Source organism: Somniosus microcephalus, chromosome 6, assembly GCF_052327205.1.
Source record: "Somniosus microcephalus isolate GS21.2 chromosome 6, FLI_Smic_1.0, whole genome shotgun sequence".
Classification (NCBI taxonomy): domain Eukaryota; kingdom Metazoa; phylum Chordata; class Chondrichthyes; order Squaliformes; family Somniosidae; genus Somniosus; species Somniosus microcephalus.
The window spans coordinates 1310327-1335555 of NC_140992.1; the positions used below are offsets into that span (position 1 = coordinate 1310327).

A 25229-nucleotide genomic window follows, 5' to 3' on the forward strand; every position below is an offset into this window, starting at 1 on the left:
GCAATTGCTGATAGATCCGTCTGTTTTCTGTTTCTATTTTTGCCACCTACTGTTACATAAAATTTAGGGAATTGTGGAAGACGATGGGCCCGGGTATAACACCGTGGGCCCTGGAATAACACCGTGGACACTAGTATTGTGTAGCGCCTGCATTGACTGATTATACACGGTGCAAAATTAAATATTAGGTTTTAAGGGAAGGCAAGTTTCCAGATGCAGGCTCCGAGCCGGGTCCTGCTAGTTTGCGGATTGCTGGTTTCATTGATCAGGTTGGGCTGCTGCTGGTGACTGTACTGACGGGTTGTCCTCTTGCAGTACACACGGCGCACACGCCATGGGTAGAAAACCCCTGCCCCTTAATGTAGACACGGCGATTGTCTCCGTCTCCTTCTGAGATTTAGTACACGGAGTGACTGACAACAACGCACTTACTAGACATGGGAATGGAACTCCACCCAGTGCTGGTTTACAGTGTTGGACCTGTGGAAAATGAATTTCCGTGCACTATATCTTTTGGAGAAGGACTGATGTTTATGCAAGTACCTGAATTGTTTCTGTCCGTGCGCACTGCCGGGAGTTTCCAGAAAAAAGGTGAACAAACATTCCACTTTCAAACATAGATTTTATTGCAACATAGAAATGAAAAATAGTACCTCTTTAACCAGCAACTCTACATAGTCACAATCCAGACTGGCCTGGTACAATTCAAACTAAAGGTCTTCTCTTACATAACTCAAATGGAATCATCCGTCACATTATTTATTTACAGTTTCTGCTAATGTCACATCCGACCGTGTGGTTGAGACCGAGCAGGTGGGCGTGGGACAGTATGGGGAGGGGGGGGTGAAAGTTAACAAGATGTGAAGGTTTTCCAGAAGAAGTTCTTGCAGCCCGCTTTCCGCTCTCTTTGGGCCAAATTGGGGTTGGCGGATCTCTCCAGCTCGACCCGCACCTCGTCCTGTTCGCCCAGTCGGGGAATATCGTCCGCTTCCAGCGCTTCGTTCTCGGCGTTCGCCAGCTCCGACAGCAGTTGGGCCAGGGTGTATTTTGTCAATTCCTGAGAACAAAAACAGTAAAGAAATTAGGGCAAAAATTCCCGACAATTAGCGCTTAATACTTTTTTTTATTTCAAGGTAATGCGGGGAAACCCGGGTTCATAGAATCATAGAAATAGAATCATAGAAATTTACAGCACAGAAGGAAGCCATTCGGCCCGTCTTCTTGTGTGTCGGAATCTGTCGCTGCACAGAGGTGTCTACACACGTGTCAAACTATAAGCGCCTGGATCCGGCTTGGTGCAAGGGTTTACTTCCCTCTTCATATTTCCCGACTCCAGCCGGGTGTGAACCTCCCAATCGGAAAATGAACAGCAATGTGAAAAACAGTCCAACTGCATTCCAACCCCGACCAATGGTCAACCCTCCGAGAGAGCCGGACTCGCCAAGGAGAGGTGGACCATGTAAGGAGAGATTAGACCCTGGAAGAAACGATGTTCGAAAACAAATGGGATGCGTTCTTTTTAGGGAGATGCAGAGAAATTGGAGATAGGGGGCGAGTCCTTAGCTTGTTACTCCTGCAATTTGTCCAAATCCTGGGACTGTGAGTTTCTTGTCAAGATATAGGAAATCTACAAATGATAATAACATAATTTAAATAAATACTTGTTTCAATCGAGGTGTATTTGCTTCTACATTTGGGCTCAATCTTCCCCTGCTCTATATGAGTGCCTGGAAGCGCCCTAGAGACGCCCAGGCACTTGTTGAAATTCTTCCAAGGCACCGATTATCCACTCGAGCAGACGGAGTGGACCTGGGAGGGTTTGGGGGCAGGTGGCCTGGGATTGTAGAAAGATACAAAAGGCTTCGCTTCCAGTCGGAAACTCTTTTGGAGCGCGGATATCGATTGGAGAGAGAGAGAGAACTGTCTCTTCATGGACCTGTGAAGTCGGGTGATCTCCTGGAACCCTCCAGGTAGACTCAAGTCGAGCAGAGCCGTTCCTAAACCCGAAAAATCTATGTAATGCAAAAAACGCAGACACTAATCTAAAACATAATATAATCGGATTAAAAGTGGCTCTCTCTAACCAGATTAGTATTGAATTACAGTTAACTCTCAATCCTGAGCTCTATTCTAAGCATTTTATTCCTTTTATTCAATGTGAGTGAGTAATCTGCACCAGGTTCTTACCGCTTTACCCCGGACTCCTGCGGCTACCATCGCTCTCTGGAGGATTTCGCGATACCTGTCGTCTGTGGGAGCCGAGCCGACACTCAGCACTGCCAGGGCGATGGAGAGGAGGGCGAGGGCGCACTGAACACGGCTGCACCACATCTCGGATCAAAGGAGGACAACTTGGAAAGGGAGGAAGGAAGAAGCACAGGTTGCCAACTGTTTGCAATGTACCGGGAGTTTCAGCACTCGCTCTGTGGACAGCTCTGCTCCTTCTCGCTCCTCAGCCCGAGGAGGTCCTTTTAAACCCGCTCTCACACCCCATCAGACGTCAGGAGGAGGGGTCCCGAGAGATTTCAAGCAATTTACGCACAATCCAGTCGCATCATCCAAACAAATCATTACCAAGGTGACGAAGATTGAGATAATGTCCACGGGCTCTCGATCTGAACACCTTATCGCGTCTTGGCAGTTGCTGCTGTGGTCGGATACTGGAGCGGGTCCATCGCAGTAAATAGAAAGATGTCTATCTCAAGTCTTTAATTGTTCTATTGTCCTGTTCTTAATGATTTAAGTTTCATTGTTGACATTTCAATAATGCGACACCTCCCAGGGACTCCATGTAATTTATGCAATGAAACACAGAAGGCTCCTTGGCCAGATTGTCGATCCTTTGACTCCCTCTTCCAGCCGCTTTGTTCTTATTGTGGGTCTTATGATAGATGGGAGGGTGAATGGGGCTAATCAGCTCTTTGGGTCTGTTTGTGAAGGGGCCATCGCGGGGGTAATGGGAGAGCTTCACTAACAAGTGAATCCTGTGCATAAGCGTGAGAGCGAATAGGGTCCATCCAGAAAGGTGAGCATAGTCCTCCAGCACACAGACTCTTACTGATAAAACTCGCTGACCGTTGAATCTAGGGGAATGGGTTGGGTTCTTTTAGAGAACTCAGTGATCCAGATCGGATTGTATAAGATTAACTCAACATCCTTAAAAGGATGCAGGGGTCCAGAATGGAAAGGCTGTCTGTCAAAGCGGAATCGGGTAGTGCTAACCTCAGGTTTTGCCCATAACATCAAATCTATCCACTGGCTCAGGGCGAGTTGTTAATATTCTCGGTATCTTTCAAAATACAGACAGATTCAGGTAACAACTCGCTCTCTCCGTGCCCAATGATGACGGGACAAGCAACTGATCTCCTACAAACCTCCCCAACACCATTCAACCCGTTACTTGGAACAGATGCGTGCCGCTGTACTGCTACCCTTCAGTCAGACCGGGGGAGATTCCTCTTCAACTCTTCCCCATCAAGGGAGAGACTGAGTGGGGCTTAATAAAGGAATATGCTCCGGGGAAAGGTCGCTGGCTTCGGAATACTGTGTAACAGCTTGCGGTTTTAGCACCGTGTTCTGACAGGTGTTTACCTCAATAGCTTACACTCAACCCATTGTGGCCATCAGTTTAATGGATTTAAGGCAGTTTCACTGAAATGCTGGATGTTAGAGGCCGAAGCCACCAGTCATTTTATTTATATCGCTGTCCCTGATCAAGCAACATCTGAATAAATGAAATATTACTCTCCGCATAAATACAATTAAACAAAACAATAGTCTAATAATTAAACCAGATTTCACTTTCCATCGATGCGATCCTTGTCGGGGAAAATCCAACTATTTCAATCAATAAATCAACTTGATTTAAGAGCAAAGATTCCTTGGAAAATTTAAATCCAGGAAACAAACAATTCTGACTTTGTCACTATCTAAGAGAATGTCTTTGCCCGGCTCTCCAAATGAACGCTGCAGTTCTGATGATCTTTTGAACCTGCAATATTTGAAATCTGCTCAAGGCTAACAAGCTCTTTCACCAAAATCCTAACTGTAGCTGCAGGGGGTGAGATGTCTGTGCTGTAATGGGAAAGACTGGATTAGAAATGCCTTTTACCGGGTTTAGCTGTCATTTCTCGATGGTGTTAGGCGGACCTGCGGCAGAAATGAAATGAATCGGGCAATAAATATTTTAACGGTGAGCACGAGGGGATTATTTCGTGCACCGCTCTTGGGATAGGTTGTTAGCAAAAGGCCGAATGGCCGGAATAACTTTCTTTCCAATCCTTCTACAGCTGTGGATTGGGAAAAGATTTGGAGACAGAACGGGGAATCTCTTGGGTTTTTGTACAGATGTTTGTGCTAATCGAGAGGCAGGAACTTGGGGAATAATAGGTTGTCAGAACCGCGCGGAGTGTGACTGCTCATGAATATATTAAACCAACAGTAATTGTTATTTAGATTTCGGTGTGTTTTGACAAGATAAGTGGAAGCTTGTCAGAATGAATGGATTCTGTCCCTTTTACCGGCAGTAGGGGCAGTGAGCTGTACAATACCTCGTGTCCTTTATCTGAAACACAAGTGAAGGTAGAAAGGATTGCGAGCCTGTCTCCGACATAAACCCCCATTGTGTTGTGTAAGTGGGCCGGGGAGATTGATGAGCTGTTAGAATGTGAGAAGGGGCTCGGGTCAGTCTGGAACCGTCTCAAGGAGATTGGAATCAGCCAACGGAATCAACAGAATGGACCTTAATGTATTGCTTATTCATTCAGTGGACCTTAATCTAAAGTACCGGAGGGCGAGGCGCCGCAACAGGAGACAGTTCCTGCAGCTTACAACACTGGGCTTGTGACTTATGCCAATGGGACAGGATGTAATAAAAGCAGCTCGCAATTGCCTTCACAGTGACACCGTGCCGGCCATGGTCAAGAATTCGATTCCAGCACCTGGTATTGAAGAGTGGGACTAATTGGAGAGCTCTTTCAAAGAGCCAGCATGAGCACGATGGGCCGAATGGCCTCTTTCAGTGTTGTAAGATTCTGTGGTCCGAATGGACAAAGTCCGCTCAAACATCTCAAACTCTGTCACAGTAGTCCGTCAGAATAAACGGGCAGCCTTGAATCATATGAACATTCCGGTACAATCGGCAGATCGCAGACCCGTGTTCTGCTCCTCTTGCTCCATGTGGGAAATCAGGGACGCTGCCAGTGTCCCTGACGACCATGTGTGCAGGAAATGCATCCAGCTGCAGCTACTTGTAGACCGCATTGCGGCGCTCGAGCTGCGGGTGGATGGGTTGTGGAGCATGCGCGATGCTGAGAGGCTCGTGGATACCACGTTTAGCGAGTTGTGCACGCCTCAGGGTAGGGCAGCACAGGGAGTGACCATCAGGCGGAGCAACAAAGGCAGGCAGGTAGTGCAGGGAACCCCTGCGGACATCCCCCTTTCAAACAGGTATACCGCTTTGGATACTGTTGAGGGGGATGACTCACCAGGGGAAGGCAGCAGCAGCCAACTTCCTGGCACTGGGGGTGCTCCTGCTGCCCAGGAGGGGGGGAAAAAGAGTGGGAGAGCAATAGTGGTAGGGGATTCTATAGTAAGGGGAACAGATAGGCGGTTCTGTGGCCGCAAACGTGACTCCAGGATGGTTTGTTGCCTCCCTGGTGCCAGGGTCAAGGATGTCACTGAGCGGCTGCAGGGCATTCTGGAGGGGGAGGGTGAACAGCCAGTGGTCGTGGTCCACATTGGTACCAACGACATAGGTAAAAAGAGGGATGAGGTCCTGCATCAAGAATTTAGGGAGCTAGGTAACAGATTAAAGGGCAGGACCTCAAAGGGTGTAATCTCTGGATTACTCCCAGTGCCACGTGCTAGTGAGTATAGGAATGGGAGGATAGAGCAGATGAATGCGTGGCTAAAGAGTTGGTGTAGGGGGGAGGGTTTTACTTTCCTGGATCACTGGGCCTGCTTCTGGGAAAGGTGGGACTTGTACAAGTCGGACGGGTTGCACCTGAACCAGAGCGGGACAAATATCCTTGCGGGGAGGTTTGCTAGCACTGTCGGGGGGGGTTTAAACTAACTTGGCAGGGGGATGGGATACAGGGGGGAGCTGAAGTAGGGGGGGATGTGCTGCCAATTATGGAGGAAAAAACAAGTCAGCTTGGTAGGCAGGGCAAATATATAAGGGCAAGGCTGGATGGCATCTATTTTAATGCAAGGAGCCTTGCAAATAAGGTGGATGAACTGAAGGTGTTGATAAACACATGGGAGTATGATATTGTTGCTATCACTGAGACATGGTTGAGGGAGGGGCAAGACTGGCAGCTCAATATTCCGGGGTACAGAATCTTCAGGCGAGACAGAGGGGGAGGTATAAGAGGAGGGGGTGTCGCAATATTAATTAAGGAGTCAATTACTGCAGTAAGGAGGGATGATATATTAGCTGGGTCCTCTAATGAGGCCATATGGGTGGAGCTTAAAAACAAAAAGGGGGCAAGCACTTTGCTGGGAGTGTACTATAGGCCTCCAAACAGTCAGGGGGAGATAGAGGAACAGATATGTAGGCAAATCTCAGAGAAATGTGCAAATAATAGGGTAATAATAATGGGGGATTTCAACTTCCCCAATATTAACTGGGATAGTCAAAGTGTGAAAGGCTCAGAGGGTGTAGAATTCTTAAAGTGCATCCAGGAGAGCTTTTTGAGCCAGCATGTAGAAAGTCCTACAAGAGAGGGGGCGGTACTGGACCTAATTCTAGGGAATGTGGCCGGCCAAGTGGAAAAAGTGCTAGTAGGTGAGCACTTTGGTGATAGTGACCATAATATGGTAAGATTTAAGGTGGTCATGGAAAAGGACAGGGATGGGCCGGAAATAAAGGTTCTAAATTGGGGGAAGGCCGATTTTAATAGGATAAGGCAGGATCTGGCCAAAATGGACTGGGATCAGCTACTTGTAGGAAAATCCGCATCGGAGCAATGGGAGGCTTTCAGAAGGGAGATTGAGATCATACAAGGGCAACATGTTCCCATAAAGGTCAAGAGTGGTTCCAAAAACCACAGGGAACCGTGGATGTCAGGGGATATACGGGAATGGATTAGGAAAAAAAGGAGGGCTTTTGGTAGATACAAAAGGCTAAAGACGGAGGAAGCCCTAGAGGAGTACAAAAAGTGCAGGGGGATACTTAAAAAAGAAATTAGGAGATCAAGGAGGGGCCATGAAATAACACTGGCGAGCAAAATAAAGGAAAATCCGAAGATGTTTTATAAGTATATTAAGGGTAAAAGGATAACTAGGGAAAAAATAGGGCCCATTAGGGACAAAAGTGGCAATCTGTGTGTGGAGCCGGAAGATGTAGGAGGGGTTCTAAATGAATTTTTTGCATCTGTTTTCACTATGGAGAAGGACGACGTAGACATAGAAATAGGGCGGGGGGACTGTGATATGCTCGAACATATTAACATCGAGAGGGAGGAGGTATTGGCGGTTTTAGCTGGCCTAAAAATGGATAAATCCCCAGGCCCCGATGAAATGTACCCCAGGCTGCTGTGTGAGGCAAAGGAGGAGATTGCGGGGGCTCTAACACATATATTCAGGACCTCTCTGGCCACAGGGGATGTGCCAGAGGACTGGAGAACCGCTAATGTAGTACCATTATTCAAGAAGGGTAGTAGGGAAAAACCGGGGAACTACAGGCCAGTGAGCCTAACATCAGTGGTAGGAAAATTACTGGAAAAAATCCTGAGGGACAAAATTTGTCTCCACTTGGAGAGGCAAGGATTAATCAGGGATAGTCAACATGGCTTTGTCAAGGGAAGATCATGTCTGACTAATTTGATTGAATTTTTTGAGGGGGTGACTAGGTGTGTGGATGAGGGTAACGCAGTGGATGTGGTATACATGGATTTCAGTAAGGCCTTCGATAAAGTCCCGCACAGGAGACTGGTCAAGAAGGTAAGAGCCCATGGAATCCAGGGTGCCTTGGCACATTGGATACAAAACTGGCTTAGTGGCAGAAGGCAGAGGGTGATGGTCGAAGGTTGTTTTTGTGACTGGAAACCTGTGGCCAGTGGGGTACCACAGGGATCGGTGCTGGGTCCCTTGCTGTTTGTGGTCTACATTAATGACTTGGATATGAATGTAAAGGGTATGATCAGTAAATTTGCGGATGATACTAAAATTGGTAGGGTGGTAAATAGCGAGGAGGGTAGCCTCAGTCTGCAGAACGATATAGATGGGTTGGTCAGATGGGCGGAACAGTGGCAAATGGAATTTAACCCGGAAAAGTGCGAGGTGATGCACTTTGGGGGGTCTAACAAGGCAAGGGAATACACAATGAATGGTAAGACCCTAGGCAAGACGGAGGGTCAGAGGGATCTGGGTGTGCAGGTACACAGATCCCTGAAGGCGGCGGAACAGGTGGATAAGGTGGTAAAAAAGGCATATGGGATACTTGCCTTCATTAGCCGAGGCATAGAATATAAGAGCAAGGAGGTTATGATGGAGCTGTATAAAACACTGGTTAGGCCACAGCTGGAATACTGTGTGCAGTTCTGGTCGCCACACTACAGGAAAGATGTGATCGCGTTAGAGAGGGTGCAGAGGAGGTTCACCAGGATGTTACCAGGGCTGGAGCGCTTCAGCTATGAAGAGAGACTGGGCAGATTGGGTTTGTTTTCCTTGGAGCAGAGGAGGCTGAGGGGGGACATGATTGAGGTGTACAAAATTGTGAGGGGCATAGATAGGATGGATGCTGAGGAGCTTTTCCCCTTAGTAGAGGGGTCAATAACTAGGGGGCATAGATTCAAGGTAAAGGGAGGGAGGTTTAGAGGGGATTTGAGAAAGAACTTTTTCACCCAGAGGGTGGTTGGAGTCTGGAACTCACTGCCTGAAAGGGTTGTGGAGGCAGAAACCCTCACAACATTTAAGAAGCATTTGGATGAGCATTTGAAATGCCATAGCATACAAGGCTACGGGCCAAATGCTGGAATATGGGATTAGATTAGACAGGGCTTGATGGCCGGCATGGACACGATGGGCCGAAGGGCCTCTATCTGTGCTGTATTACTCTATGACTCTATGACTCTATGACACTGTAAATCATTCATCATTGCAACCGCACCTTTCCACAACTCCAACCTCCCATTGCCCCAGCTCCTACCTCCCATTGCCCCAGCTCCTACCTCCCATTGCCCCAGCTCCAACCTCCCATTGCCCCAGCTCCAACCTCCCATTGCCCCAGCTCCTACCTCCCATTGCCCCAGCTCCTACCTCCCATTGCCCCAGCTCCTACCTCCCATTGCCCCAGCTCCAACCTCCCATTGCCCCAGCTCCAACCTCCCATTGCCCCAGCTCCTACCTCCCATTGCCCCAGCTCCTACCTCCCATTGCCCCAGCTCCAACCTCCCATTGCCCCAGCTCCAACCTCCCATTGCCCCAGCTCCTACCTCCCATTGCCCCAGCTCCAACCTCCTATTGCCCCAGCTCCTACCTCCCATTGCCCCAGCTCCAACCTCCCATTGCCCCAGCTCCAACCTCCCATTGCCCCAGCTCCTACCTCCCATTGCCCCAGCTCCTACCTCCCATTGCCCCAGCTCCTACCTCCCATTGCCCCAGCTCCAACCTCCCATTGCCCCAGCTCCAACCTCCCATTGCCCCAGCTCCAACCTCCCATTGCCCCAGCTCCTACCTCCCATTGCCCCAGCTCCAACCTCCTATTGCCCCAGCTCCTACCTCCCATTGCCCCAGCTCCAACCTCCCATTGCCCCAGCTCCAACCTCCCATTGCCCCAGCTCCTACCTCCCATTGCCCCAGCTCCTACCTCCCATTGCCCCAGCTCCTACCTCCCATTGCCCCAGCTCCAACCTCCCATTGCCCCAGCTCCAACCTCCCATTGCCCCAGCTCCAACCTCCCATTGCCCCAGCTCCTACCTCCCATTGCCCCAGCTCCAACCTCCCATTGCCCCAGCTCCAACCTCCCATTGCCCCAGCTGTTGTGGGATGTGTCAGGAACTGGAGGCAGTATTCTCTGCCCCGACCCTAAGGATTGAACCCGTCATTCACAAAGAGGGTCTTTAATTAGAGTTTCACCGGTTCATAGAATAGAATCATAGAATCACAGAATGGGTACAGCACGGAAGAAGGCCATTCGGCCCGTCGAGCCCGTGCCGACTCTCAGCTAGTCCCACTCTCCTGCCCTTTCCCTGTAGCCCTGCAATCTTTTTTCTTTCAGATACTTATCCAACTCCCTTTTGAAAAATAAGATTGAATCTGCCTCCACCACCCTTTCAGGCAGTGCATTCCAGATCTTAACCACTCGCTGCGTAAAAAAGTGTATTCTTACATCGCCTTTGGTTCCTTTGCCAATCACCTTAAATCTGTGTCCTCTGGATCGCGACCCTTCTGCCAGTTGGAACAGTTTCTATCTACTCTTTACAGACCCCTCATGATTTTGAACACCTCTATCAAATCTCCTCTCAATCTTCTCTACCCCAAGGAGAACAACCCCAGCTTCTCCAGTCTATCAACGTAACTGAAGTCCCTCATTCCTGGAATCATTCTTGTAAATCTTTTCTGCACCTTCTCTAAGGTCTTCACATCCTTCCTAAAGTGTGGGTGCCCTGAATTGGACACAGTACTCCAGTTGGGGCCGAACCAGTGTTTTATACAGGTTCGTCATAATTTCCACACTTTTGTACTCTATACCTCTATTCATGAAGCCCAGGATCCTGTAAGCCTTTTAAAATGTTTTCTCAACCTGCCCTGCCACCTTCAACGATTTCTGCACATATACCCCCAGGTCTCCCTGTTCATGGACCCCCTTTAGGATTGTGCCATTTAGTTTATATGTCCTCTCCTCATTCTTTCTTCCAAAATGTATCACTTCACACTTTTCTGCGTTAAATTTCATCTGCCACATGTCCGCCCATTCCACCAACCTGTCTATGTCTTCCTGAAGTCTATCACTCTCCTCACTGTTCACTATACTTCCAAGTTTTGTGTCATCTGCAAATTTTGAAATTGTGCCCTGTACACCCAAGTCTAAGTCATTAATATATATCAAGAAAAGCAGTGGTCCAAGTACCGACCCCTGGGGAACACCACTGTATACATAAAAACATAAGATATAAGAACATAAGAAATAGGAGCAGGAGTTGGCCAGACGGCCCCTCAAGCCTGCTCCGCCATATGGCCCCTCGAGCCTGCTCCGCCATACGGCCCCTTGAGCCTGCTCTGCCATACGGCCCCTCAAGCCTGCTCTGCCATTCAATAAGATCATGGCTGATCTTCTGCCTCAACTCCACTTTCCTGCCCTACCCCCATATCCCTTGATTCCCTTAATATCCAAAATACATTCCTCCAGTCCAAAAACCAACTGTTCACCACTGCACTCTGTTTCCTGTCACTTAGCCAATTCCATATCCATGCTGCCACTGTCCCTTTTATTCCATGGGCTTCAACTTTGCTGGCAAGTTTATTATATGGCACTTTGTCCAACGCCTTTTGGAAATCCATGTACACTACTGCATTACCCTCATCAACCCTCTCTGTTACCTCATTAAAATCTCAATCAAGTTAGTTAATCACGATTTGCCTTTAACAAATCCATGCTAGCTTTTCTTAATTAATCCACCCCATCCAAGTGATGGTTAATTTTGTCCCTGATTACTGTTTCTAAAAGTTTCCCCATGACCGAGATTAAACTGACTGGCCTGTAGTTGCTGGGTTTATCTTTACACCCTTTTCTGAACAACGGTGTAACATTTGCAATTCTCCAGTCCTCTGGCACCACCCCTGTATCTATGGAGGATTGAAAGATTATGGCCAGTACCTCCGCGATTTCCACCCTCAATTCCCTCAGCATCCTAGGATGCATCCCATCCACTCCTGGTGATTTATCTATTTTAAGTATTGGATGAGAAGCGAAAGTAGCTCAGTGTCAACTCTGCATATTCAAAACTTCCAGACTGTTAGCCTAAAACAGAAGCTTCAGCGAATGAGACTCAGACAAAAGCGATATAATTCTTCAGGGGAGGGGATGGGGGGGGGTGTTGGGGGGGGGAACGGGTGGTATTCTGGGGGAGGAGCCAGTGTCTGGGGGAGGGGCCAGGGGAGGAGCTGGCTCCATCGGTTTCTAGATTTTCGACTGAAAGAGTTAAGAAATTCCAACATAAACCCGACACATAAAGATAGAGGACACACACACACACAGGTAGAGGGACACACACAGGTAGAAGGACACACACACAGGTAGAGGGACACACACACACACAGATAGAGGGACACACACACAGGTAGAGGGACACACACACATAGGTAGAGGGACACACACACACACAGGTAGAGGGACACACACACACACACAGGTAGAGGGACACACACACACAGGCAGAGGGACACACACACAGGTAGAGGGACACACACACAGGCAGAGGGACACACACAGGTAGAGGGACACACACACACAGATAGAGGGACACACACACAGGTAGAGGGACACACACACATAGGTAGAGGGACACACACACAGGTAGAGGGACACACACACACAGGTAGAGGGACACACACAGGTAGAGGGACACACACAGGTAGAGGGACACACACACACACACAGATAGAGGGACACACACACACACAGGTAGAGGGACACACACACACACAGGTAGAGGGACACACACACACACACAGATAGAGGGACACACACACACACAGGTAGAGGGACACACACACACACAGGTAGAGGGAAACACACACACACAGATAGAGGGACACACACACACACAGATAGAGGGACACACACACACACAGATAGAGGGACACACACACACAGGTAGAGGGACACACACACACAGATAGAGGGACACACACACAGGTAGAGGGACACACACACACACAGATAGAGGGACACACACACACACAGGTAGAGGGACACACACACACACAGGTAGAGGGACACACACACACACAGATAGAGGGACACACACACACAGGTAGAGGGACACACACACACACAGATAGAGGGACACACACACACACAGGTAGAGGGACACACACACACACAGGTAGAGGGACACACACACACACAGGTAGAGGGACACACACACACACACACAGATAGAGGGACACACACACACACAGGTAGAGGGACACAAACACACACAGATAGAGGGACACACACACACACAGGTAGAGGGACACACACACACACAGATAGAGGGACACACACACACAAAGATAGAGGGACACACACACACACAGATAGGGGGACACACACACACACACACAGGTAGAGGGACACAAACACACACAGATAGAGGGACACACACACACACGGGTAGAGGGACACACACACACGCAGATAGAGGGACACACACACACACAGGTAGAGGGACACACACACACAGATAGAGGGACACACACACACACAGATAGAGGGACACACACACACACAGATAGAGGGACACACACACACACAGGTAGAGGGACACACACACACACAGGTAGAGGGACACACACACACAGATAGAGGGACACACACACACACAGATAGAGGGACACACACACACACAGATAGAGGGACACACACACACACAGATAGAGGGACACACACACACACAGATAGAGGGACACACACACACACAGGTAGAGGGACACAATTTTCACAATTCACAATTCAAATTGCTTTATTGGCATGATAAGGTACATCTTATGTTGCCAAAGCATCAAAATACATTTATGGTTGAACACATAAACGCAGTTCTATTCATACAGTGTATAAACAGGTATATCCCTGAGTTTATAAATATACATTCGCATTGTTTATATATACTCTTTTCTTAGTTTACTGGTTGTCCCTCTGTTCATGGCAAGCTGTAACATAGTGTGCCGCCAGTGTTACACAGCTTCTCTCCTCCCCCAGTAGGAATGGGAGTTTTTGGTTGTCATTCAGATTTCTGAATTCAGGGCATATTTGTGAGAATTTTTGGTAGAAATTCTCCCTGATGCCCTGATATTTTCCACAGGCTGTGAGGAAGTGCATCTCTGTCTCCACTACTCCCTGACTGCAGTGAGTGCATATCCTGTCTTCTCTTGGCAGCCTGGTCTGCCTGTGTCTGCCTTTTTCGATCGCTAGGCTATGTTCGCTAAGTCTGTACCTTGTCAAGGTTCTTCTCAGTTTGTTATCCTTTACCATGGTCAGGTAATCAGCTATGTTGTATTGTCTGTTTAGGGCCAAGTAGCAAATGAGTTTGCTTTGGGTTTTTGTTGTTTCTGCCCAATATGTCAGATATTTTTCCTTTTGCTTAGCGACGATTGTGTTGGGTCGAATTCTTTGTGTTACCCTGTCACTGTCCTGGGGCTGGTTATTGTTAGTATTGTTAGTAGTTATTTCACTGAGTCCCAGGACTAGTTGACTGAGGGTATTCTTTTTTATGGTCAGCTCTTGGCATTTCAGGGCATCGTAGTGATAGCATTGGGGGTTGCTCATTTGTAGGTGATTCCAAAATTTGGTGGCTCTTTTTTGGATAGTGATTATTAACGGATATTGGCCTAGTTCCGCCCTGCATGCATTGTTTACTGTTTTCCTTTGAGTCCAGAGGATACTTTTACAGAATTCTGCATGTAGGATCTCAATTGGGTGTTTGTCCCATTTTGCAAATTCTTGTTGTGTTAGCGGTCCCCATACCTCACTGCCATAGAGTGCAATTGGTTCAATTACTGATTTGAAAATTTTGAGCCAAATGCTAATTGGGATTTCTATTTGGATTGATTTTTTGATGGCATAGAAAGCCCTTCTTGCTTTCTCTTTCAGTTCATTCACAGCCAGTTTGAAGTTTCCCGTAGAACTGATTTTTAAGCCCAAGTATGTGTAGTTAGTGGTTTGTTCAATTTTGGTTGTTCCTACTGTGAAATTTATTTTGGGTCCCTGATGTTTGGATCTTTGCTGGAACACAAGGACTTTGGTTTTTTGGGGATTTATTGTCAAGGCCCAAGTCTGGCAGTACAACTCCAGCAGGTCCAGGTTCTGCTGTAGACCCTCTTTAGTTGGTGACAGCAGAACCAGGTCGTCTGCATAGAGGAGGAATTTAACCTTGGATTCATATAGGGTGAGGCCGAGTGATGTAGATTGTTCAAGTAGTTTTGCCAATCCATTTATGTAAATATTAAAGAGTGTCAGTGAGATTGGCGAGCCCTGCGTCACCCCCCATCCCTGTGGGAAGCATTTTGTTTGTTTGTCTCCAATTTTAACTGCACATTTGTTGTTTGTATACATTGATTTAATTACATCATATGTTTTCCCTCCTACCCCGCTTTCGATAAGTTTCAGGAATAAACCGTCATGCCAGATGGAGTCGAAAGCCCTCTGGAAATCTACAAAGCATGCGTAGATTTTGCTTTTGTTATGGTGAACGTGTTTGTCAATTAGGGTCTGTAGAGTGAAGATATGATCGGATGTTCTATAGTTTGGCAGGAATCCAATTTGGCTTTTACTCAAGACATTGTGCTCCTCAAGGAAGTTTATAAGTCTTTTGTTTATGATGCTACAGAATACCTTCCCCAGGTTACTGTTTACACAGATGCCTCGATAGTTGTTTGGGTCGATTTTGTCCCCACTTTTGTATATGGGCGTTATGAGTCCTTTGTTCCAGATATCAGGGAAATAACCGACACTCAGAACCAAGTTGAAGAGTTTTAGGATAGCCAGTTTCATTTTGTCGTCTGTGTGTTTAATCATCTCGTTTAGTATGCCGTCTGTCCCGCAAGCTTTTCCTGGTCGCAGGTCCTTGAGTTTTTCAAGAAGTTCTTTTTCTGTTATTATGGCGTCTAGCGGGTTTTGGTTATCTTTTATGGCCATTTCTAGCTTTTCCAGTTTTTTGCATATTTGGTGTTGCTCTGGTCTTAGTGTGTTTTTCTGGTATAATTTTTCAAAGTGGTTTACCCATGTGTCCCCATTTTGAATGGCCAAATCGTCGTGTTGTTTTTTGTGTAGTGTCTTCAAGTTTTCCCAGAAACAATTGGAATCAATGGATTCCTCCATGGAGCTGAGTGTATTCTTAATATATTGCTCTTTTTTCGTCCTGAGTGTGTTTCTGTATTGTGTTAGTGTCTGACAATAAGTAAGGTGTAATTCCTCGTTTTCTGGATGTCTGTGTTTTTGGTTTGATATTTTTCTAAGTTTTTTCCTCATGTTATGGCAATCTGGGTCAAACCATTTTTCATAGTTTTTTGTTTTGGGTTTGTTCTTGCGAGCTTTCAAGTTTGCACTTGTTGCCAAATTATCAAAAATGTTGTTTAGGTTAATAACTGCCCGGTTTACGCCTTCTTTATTGTGAGTGTATGGCCTAGAAATTCAGTTGGCGCCGCGCCAGGGCTTTAGCGCTGGAAATTTAGCGCCGGCGCTAAGTCCCCCTGCGCGCGCCAAAAATTCAGTAGCGCCGCGCCCAAACGGCTGCCGGCGCTACAGGAGGGTGTCAGCGCCTCGAAATGGGCGCTGACTGCCGCATTGCGGCGCAATTCCGGCGCTGCGGCACCCGATGCGGTGCGGCAGGCTGGGGAAGTGCAGGCCTCCTCCTTCAGTTAAGGAGGAGCTGCCTGCACCCGCCCGCTGGCCGTTGACATCTTGAAAAAAATGAGCCCGGCACCTCGGAGAAGTGCCGGGCTCGCAGGCCAGACGCATCTGTTCCGCGGGGGGGGGGTGGAGGAGTCCGGGGAGGGAGGTGCGGGCAGGTGGCCGGCGGGAAAGCGGCCGGCCGCCGCGCGACCTTAATGCGCCGGCGCTAACTCGCGTAGGACTCTGCTGAAACATCGTTAGTTGCGGCTGCCACGGGCGAGGCGGCCGCAATTCAATTTCGGCATTGGGGCCCGTCACCACGGCAACCGGGACGCTGCGCACACCGATGACGTCATCGGTGCCGGCGCAGCGCAACCGGTCTAACGCCGATGGCAGGGCCCCACTGAATTTACAAACCGGCCATAACTCCGGCGCTAGGCCCTCTAGCGCCTCAAATGGGGCGCTAACCCTACTGAATTTTCAGCCCTATATGTTATCCAGAAAGGTGTCTAAGAGGGCTTGAGTTGATGCGTTGTTAATTGTTTTCTGGTATTTTTCCGTGTCGTTTTTGGCCCATCTGTACGATTTTTTGGTGTTGTACAGTTTACAGGGTTGTGTTTCTATGTTGTTTGTTTCTGTCGTTTTGAGATACATAGTAATTTGGCTGTGATCTGACAGTGTTGTTTGTGGTTTGACTGTGAATGCTCTGAAAGAGGATGGGTCTAAATCTGTAATCATATAGTCTACTGTGCTGCAGCCAAGAGGTGAGCAATAGGTCGATCTTCCTAGGAGGTCTCCTATGAACCTACCATTGACAATGTACAGACCCAGGTTTCAACAGAGCTGTAGTAGCTGTTTTCCGTTGGTATTTGACTGCTTGTCGCAGTTATGCCTGTATGGAAGGGAAGGGATGTCAAAGTGGTTATTCCCGAATACGTAATTGTTTCCCTGATTATTGGTGAAGTCTGGTTCTTCGCCCGTTCTTGAATTGAGGTCCCCACAGATCAACACGTTCCCCTGGGCCTGGTATTGGATAATTTCCCCCTCCATGTTGGAGAAGGTGTCCTCCTTAAAGTACGGGGAATCAATTGGAGGGATATAAAGTGCGCAAATGTAAACATCTTGGGTGTTTGAGATAATCTCCCTCTCAAGTTTGAGCCACATGTGGTTTTTGCCCTTTTTTATAAATTTGATGTAATTCTTAAGTTCTGTTTTAAACCAGATCAGTATCCCTCCGGAGTCTCTGCCTTGGGTTACACTTGGTAATTTATTGGAGGGGACCACCAGCTCAGTGTACCCTTGGGGACAGCCAGTGTGTCCTTTTCCTTTATACCAAGTTTCCTGTAAAATGATAATATCTAGATCTTTTGTTTCATCTATGAACTCTGGGGTCCTACTCTTCACGTCTCGCACCAAAGAGCGTAGACCTTGGATATTCCAGGTCGAAATATATAAGGATTTCATGTTAAGTTTGATCTTTACTATGATAGGTTAAAGAGTGGTACGTGTTTGTCGTGTCTAAGTGTGGGAAAAAAAGATCACCTCAGTTGTCTATAAAAGTTAATACTATTTGGTTACGGTTCTTTCTATTAATTAGTCCTTGATCCATAAGGCGGAAGGAGATGCTGCTGCACATCTGCTTATTGTCTCTTAATGGATTGTTTCTGTCTGAGGTATTGCGTATGTCCTGTGCATCTCTCCCTCTGTCTGGCTGGGAGCGGTCCTGTTCCCCTGTGGGACAGGAGTGATGCAGGTCTGATATAGATAGAGGGACACACACACACACAGATAGAGGGACACACACACACACAGATAGAGGGACACACACACACACGGATAGAGGGACACACACACACACAGGTAGAGGGACACACACACACACAGATAGAGGGACGCACACACACACAGGTAGAGGGACACACACACACACAGGTAGAGGGACACACACACACACAGATAGAGGGACACACACACACACAGATAGAGGGACACACACACACACAGATAGAGGGACACACACACACACAGATAGAGGGACACACACACACACAGCTAGAGGGACACACACACACACAGATAGAGGGACACACACACATGGATAGAGGGACACACACACACACAGGTAGAGGGACACACACACACACAGATAGAGGGACACACACACACACAGGTAGAGGGACACACACACACACAGGTGGAGGGACACACACACACACGGATAGAGGGACACACACACACACAGATAGAGGGACACACACACACACGGATAGAGGGACACACACACACACAGATAGAGGGACACACACACACACAGATAGAGGGACACACATACACACAGATAGAGGGACACACACACACACAGATAGAGGGACACACACACACACAGATAGAGGGACACACACACACACAGATAGAGGGACACACACACACACAGATAGAGGGACACACACACACACAGATAGAGAGACACACACACACACAGGTAGAGGGACACACACACACAGATAGAGGGACACACACACACACACAGATAGAGGGACACACACACACGGATAGAGGGACACACACACACACAGGTAGAGGGACACACACACACACAGATAGAGGGACACACACACACACAGATAGAGGGACACACACACACACAGGTAGAGGGGCACACACACACAGAGAGAGGGACACACACACACACAGATAGAGGGACACACACACACACAGATAGAGGGACACACACACACACAGATAGAGGGACACACACACACACAGATAGAGGGACACACACACACACAGATAGAGGGACACACACACACACAGATAGAGAGACACACACACACACAGGTAGAGGGACACACACACACACAGATAGAGGGACACACACACACACACAGATAGAGGGACACACACACACGGATAGAGGGACACACACACACACAGGTAGAGGGACACACACACACACAGATAGAGGGACACACACACACACAGATAGAGGGACACACACACACACAGGTAGAGGGGCACACACACACACAGAGAGAGGGACACACACACACACAGATAGAGGGACACACACACACACAGATAGAGGGACACACACACACACAGGTAGAGGGACACACACACACACAGATAGAGGGACACACACACACACAGATAGAGGGACACACACACACACAGGTAGAGGGGCACACACACACACAGAGAGAGGGACACACACACACACAGATAGAGGGACACACACACACACAGATAGAGGGACACAAACACACACAGATATAGGGACACACACACACACAGGTAGAGGGACACACACACACACAGATAGGGGGACACACACACACACAGATAGAGGGACACACACGCACACAGATAGAGGGACACACACACACACAGATAGGGGGACACACACACACACAGATAGAGGGACACACACACACACAGATAGGGACACACACACACACACAGATAGAGGGACACACACGCACACAGATAGAGGGACACACACACACACAGGTAGAGGGACACACACACACACAGATAGAGGGACACACACGCACACAGATAGAGGGACACACACACACACAGATAGAGGGACACACGCACACACAGATAGAGGGACACACACACACACACAGGTAGAGGGACACACACACACACAGATAGAGGGACACACACACACACAGATAGAGGGACACACACACACACAGATAGAGGGACACACACACACACACAGGTAGAGGGACACACACACACAGATAGAGGGACACACACACACACAGATAGAGGGACACACACACACACAGATAGAGGGACACACACACACACAGATAGAGGGACACACACACACACAGATATAGGGACACACACACACACACAGGTAGAGGGACACACACACACACAGATAGAGGGACACACACACACACAGATAGAGGGACACACACACACACAGATAGAGGGACACACACACACACAGATAGAGGGACACACACACACACAGATAGAGGGACACACACACACACAGATAGAGGGACACACGCACACACAGATAGAGGGACACACACACACACAAAGGTAGAGGGACACACACACACACAGATAGAGGGACACACACACACACAGATAGAGGGACACACACACACACAGATAGAGGGACACACACACACACAGATAGAGGGACACACACACACACAGATAGAGGGACACACACACACACAGATAGAGGGACACACACACACACAGATAGAGGGACACACACACACACAGATAGAGGGACACACACACACACACAGGTAGAGGGACACACACACACACAGATAGAGGGACACACACACACACACAGATAGAGGGACACACACACACACAGATAGAGGGACACACGCACACACAGATAGAGGGACACACACACACACACAGGTAGAGGGACACACACACACACAGATAGAGGGACACACACACACACACAGGTAGAGGGACACACACACACACAGATAGAGGGACACACACACACACAGGTAGAGGGACACACACACACACAGATAGAGGGACACACACACACACAGGTAGAGGGACACACACACACACAGATAGAGGGACACACACACACACACAGGTAGAGGGACACACACACACACAGATAGAGGGACACACACACACACAGGTAGAGGGACACACACACACACAGATAGAGGGACACACACGCACACAGATAGAGGGACACACACACACACAGATAGGGGGACACACACACACACAGATAGAGGGACACACACACACACAGATAGGGGGACACACACACACACAGATAGAGGGACACACACGCACACAGATAGAGGGACACACACACACACAGGTAGAGGGACACACACACACACAGATAGAGGGACACACACACACACAGGTAGAGGGACACAAACACACACAGATAGAGGGACACACACACACACAGATAGAGGGACACACACACACACAGATAGAGGGACACACACACACACAGGTAGAGGGACACACACACACACAGATAGAGGGACACACACACACACAGGTAGAGGGACACACACACACACAGATAGAGGGACACACACACACGGATAGAGGGACACACACACACACAGGTAGAGGGACACACACACACACAGATAGAGGGACACACACACACACAGATAGAGGGACACACACACACACACAGATAGAGGGACACACACACACGGATAGAGGGACACACACACACACAGGTAGAGGGACACACACACACACAGGTAGAGGGGCACACACACACACAGGTAGAGGGACACACACACACACAGATAGAGGGACACACACACACACAGGTAGAGGGGCACACACACACACAGATAGAGGGACATACACACACACAGATAGAGGGACACACACACACACAGATATAGGGACACACACACACACACAGGTAGAGGGACACACACACACACAGATAGAGGGACACACACACACACAGATAGAGGGACACACACGCACACAGAAAGAGGGACACACACACACACAGATAGAGGGACACACACACACACAGATAGAGGGACACACACACACACACAGGTAGAGGGACACACACACACACAGATAGAGGGACACACACACACACAGGTAGAGGGACACACACACACACAGGTAGAGGGACACATACACACACAGATAGAGGGACACACACACACACAGATAGAGGGACACACACACACAGGTAGAGGGACACACACACACACAGATAGAGGGACACACACACACACAGGTAGAGGGACACACACACACACAGATAGAGGGACACACACACACACAGATAGAGGGACACACACACACAGGTAGAGGGACACACACACACACACGGGTAGAGTGACACACACACACACAGATAGAGGGACACACACACACACAGGTAGAGGGACACACACACACACAGATAGAGGGACACACACACACACAGGTAGAGGGACACACACACACACAGATAGAGGGACACACACACACACAGATAGAGAGACACACACACACACAGATAGAGAGAGAGACACACACACAGATAGAGAGAGACACACACACAGATAGAGGGACACACACACACACAGATAGAGGGACACACACACACACAGGTAGAGGGACACACACACACACAGATAGAGGGACACACACACACACACAGGTAGAGGGATACACACACACACAGATAGAGGGACACACACACACAGGTAGAGGGACACACACACACACACGGGTAGAGTGACACACACACACAGGTAGAGGGACACACACACACACACAGATAGAGGGACACACACACACACAGATAGAGGGACACACACACACACAGATAGAGGGACACACACACACACATGGGTAGAGGGACACACACACACACAGGTAGAGGGACACACACACACACAGATAGAGGGACACACACACACACAGGTAGAGGGACACACACACACACAGGTAGAAGGACACACACACAGGTAGAGGGACACACACACACACAGATAGAGGGACACACACACACACACAGGTAGAGGGACACACACACACACAGGTAGAGGGACACACACACACACAGATAGAGGGACACACACACACACAGGTAGAGGGACACACACACACACAGGTAGAGGGACACACACACACACAGATAGAGGGACACACACACACACAGGTAGAGGGACACACACACACACAGATAGAGGGACACACACACACACAGATAGAGAGACACACACACACACAGATAGAGAGAGAGACACACACACAGATAGAGAGACACACACACACAGATAGAGGGACACACACACACACAGATAGAGAGAGACACACACACACAGATAGAGAGACACACACACACACAGATAGAGAGACACACACACACAGATAGAGGGACACACACACACACAGATAGAGGGACACAAACATGCACACAAGTAGGGAGCACCTGACCCATGTTATAATATTGAGGTTAGAGTCATAGTCATATACTTATACAGGCCAACGTGTCCATGCCGGCCATGAAGCCCTGTCTATTCTAATCCCATTTCCAGCACTTGGTCCATAGCCTTGTATGCTATGGCGTTTCAAGTGATCATCTAAATGCTTCTTGAATGTTGTGAGGGTTCCTTGCTCTATGACCATTTCAGGCAGTGAGGTCCACATTCCAACCACCCTCTGGGTGAAACAGTTTTTCCTCAAATCCCCTCTAAACCTCCTGCCCCTTACCTTGAAACTATGCCCCCTGGTTATTGACCCCTCTACTAAGGGGAAAAGTTCCTTTCTATCTACCCTATCCATGCCCCTCATAATTTTGTACACCTCAATCCGGTCCCACCTCAGACTTCTCTGCTCTAAGGAAAACAACCCTAGCCTGTCCAGTCTCTCTTCATAGCTGAAGCGCTCCAGCCCAGGTAACACCCTGGTGAATCTCCTCTGCACCCTCTCCAATGCAATCACATCCTTCTTATAGTGTGGCGACCAGAACTGCACACAGTATTCCAGCTGTGGCCTAACTAGCATTTTGTACAGCACCATCATAACCTCTCTGTTCTTATATTCTATTCCTCGGTAAATGAAGGCAAGTATCCCATATGCCTTTTTAACCACCTTATCTACCTGTCCTGCTGCCTTCAGGGATCTATGTACATGCACACCAAGGTCACTCTGATCCTCTGTCCTTCCTAGGTTCCTACCATTCATGTATTCCCTTGCCTTGTTAGTCCTCGCAAAATGCATCACCTCACACTTTTCAGGGTTAAATTCTATTTGCCACTGTTCTGCCCATCTAACAACCGCGTCTATATCGTCCTGTAGCCTGAGGCTTCCCTCCTCGCTATTTATCACTCCACCAATTTTTGTGTCATCTGCGAACTTACTGATCATACCTCCTACATTCATATCTAAATCATTAATGTACACTACAAACAGCAAAGGACCCAGCACCGATCCCTGTGGTACACCACTGGACACAGGCTTCCAATCACAAAAACAACTTTCGACCATCACCCTCTGCCTCCTGCCACTAAGCCAATTCTGGATCCAATGTGCCAAATTGCCCTGGATCCCATGGGCTCTTACCTTCTTGGCCAGTCTCCCATGTGGGACTTTGTCAAAAGCCTTACTGAAGTCCATGTAGATTACATCAACTGCACTACCCTCATCCATACACCTAGTCACCCCTCAAAAAATTCAATCAAATTGGTCAGACATGATCTCCCCCTGACAAACCCATGCTGACTATCCTTGATTAATCCTTGCCTCTCCAAGTGGAGGCTAATTCTGTCCCTCAGAATTTTTTCCAATAATTTCCCCACCACTGATGTTAGGCTCACTGGCCTGTAATTCCCTGGTTTACCCCTACTAACCTTCTTGAATAATGGTACTATGTTAGCTGTTCTCCAGTCCTCTGGCACCTCCCCTGTGGCCAGAGAGGTTCTGAAAATTTGTGTCAGAGCCCCTGCTATCTCCTCCCTTGCCTCACACAGCAGCCTGGGATACATCCTGTCAGGGCCTGGGGATTTATCCACTTTTAAGCCCGCTAAAATCGCTAGTACCTCCTCCCTCTCAATACTAATTTGCTGAATGATATCACAGTCCCCCTGCCTGATTTCTATGCCTACATCGTCCTTCTCCATAGTGAACACAGATGCAAAATATTCATTTAAAACCTCACCTATATCTTCCAGCTCTA

At 48.3% G+C, this 25229-nt stretch overlaps 1 protein-coding gene across 1 annotated transcript; it reads right to left on the reverse strand.

Moving 5' to 3' along the window:
- Nucleotides 1-602: 602 nt before the first annotated feature.
- LOC147115366 (somatostatin-1A-like) lies at nt 603-2468 on the reverse strand. Its single transcript, XM_085989402.1, has 2 exons — nt 2188-2468; nt 603-1057 (listed from the first exon to the last, which is right to left on the reverse strand). Exons 1-2 carry the CDS (start codon nt 2329-2331, stop codon nt 851-853), a joined length of 351 nt encoding a protein of 116 aa, XP_085845528.1. The 5' UTR covers nt 2332-2468; the 3' UTR covers nt 603-850.
- Nucleotides 2469-25229: the final 22761 nt, after the last annotated feature.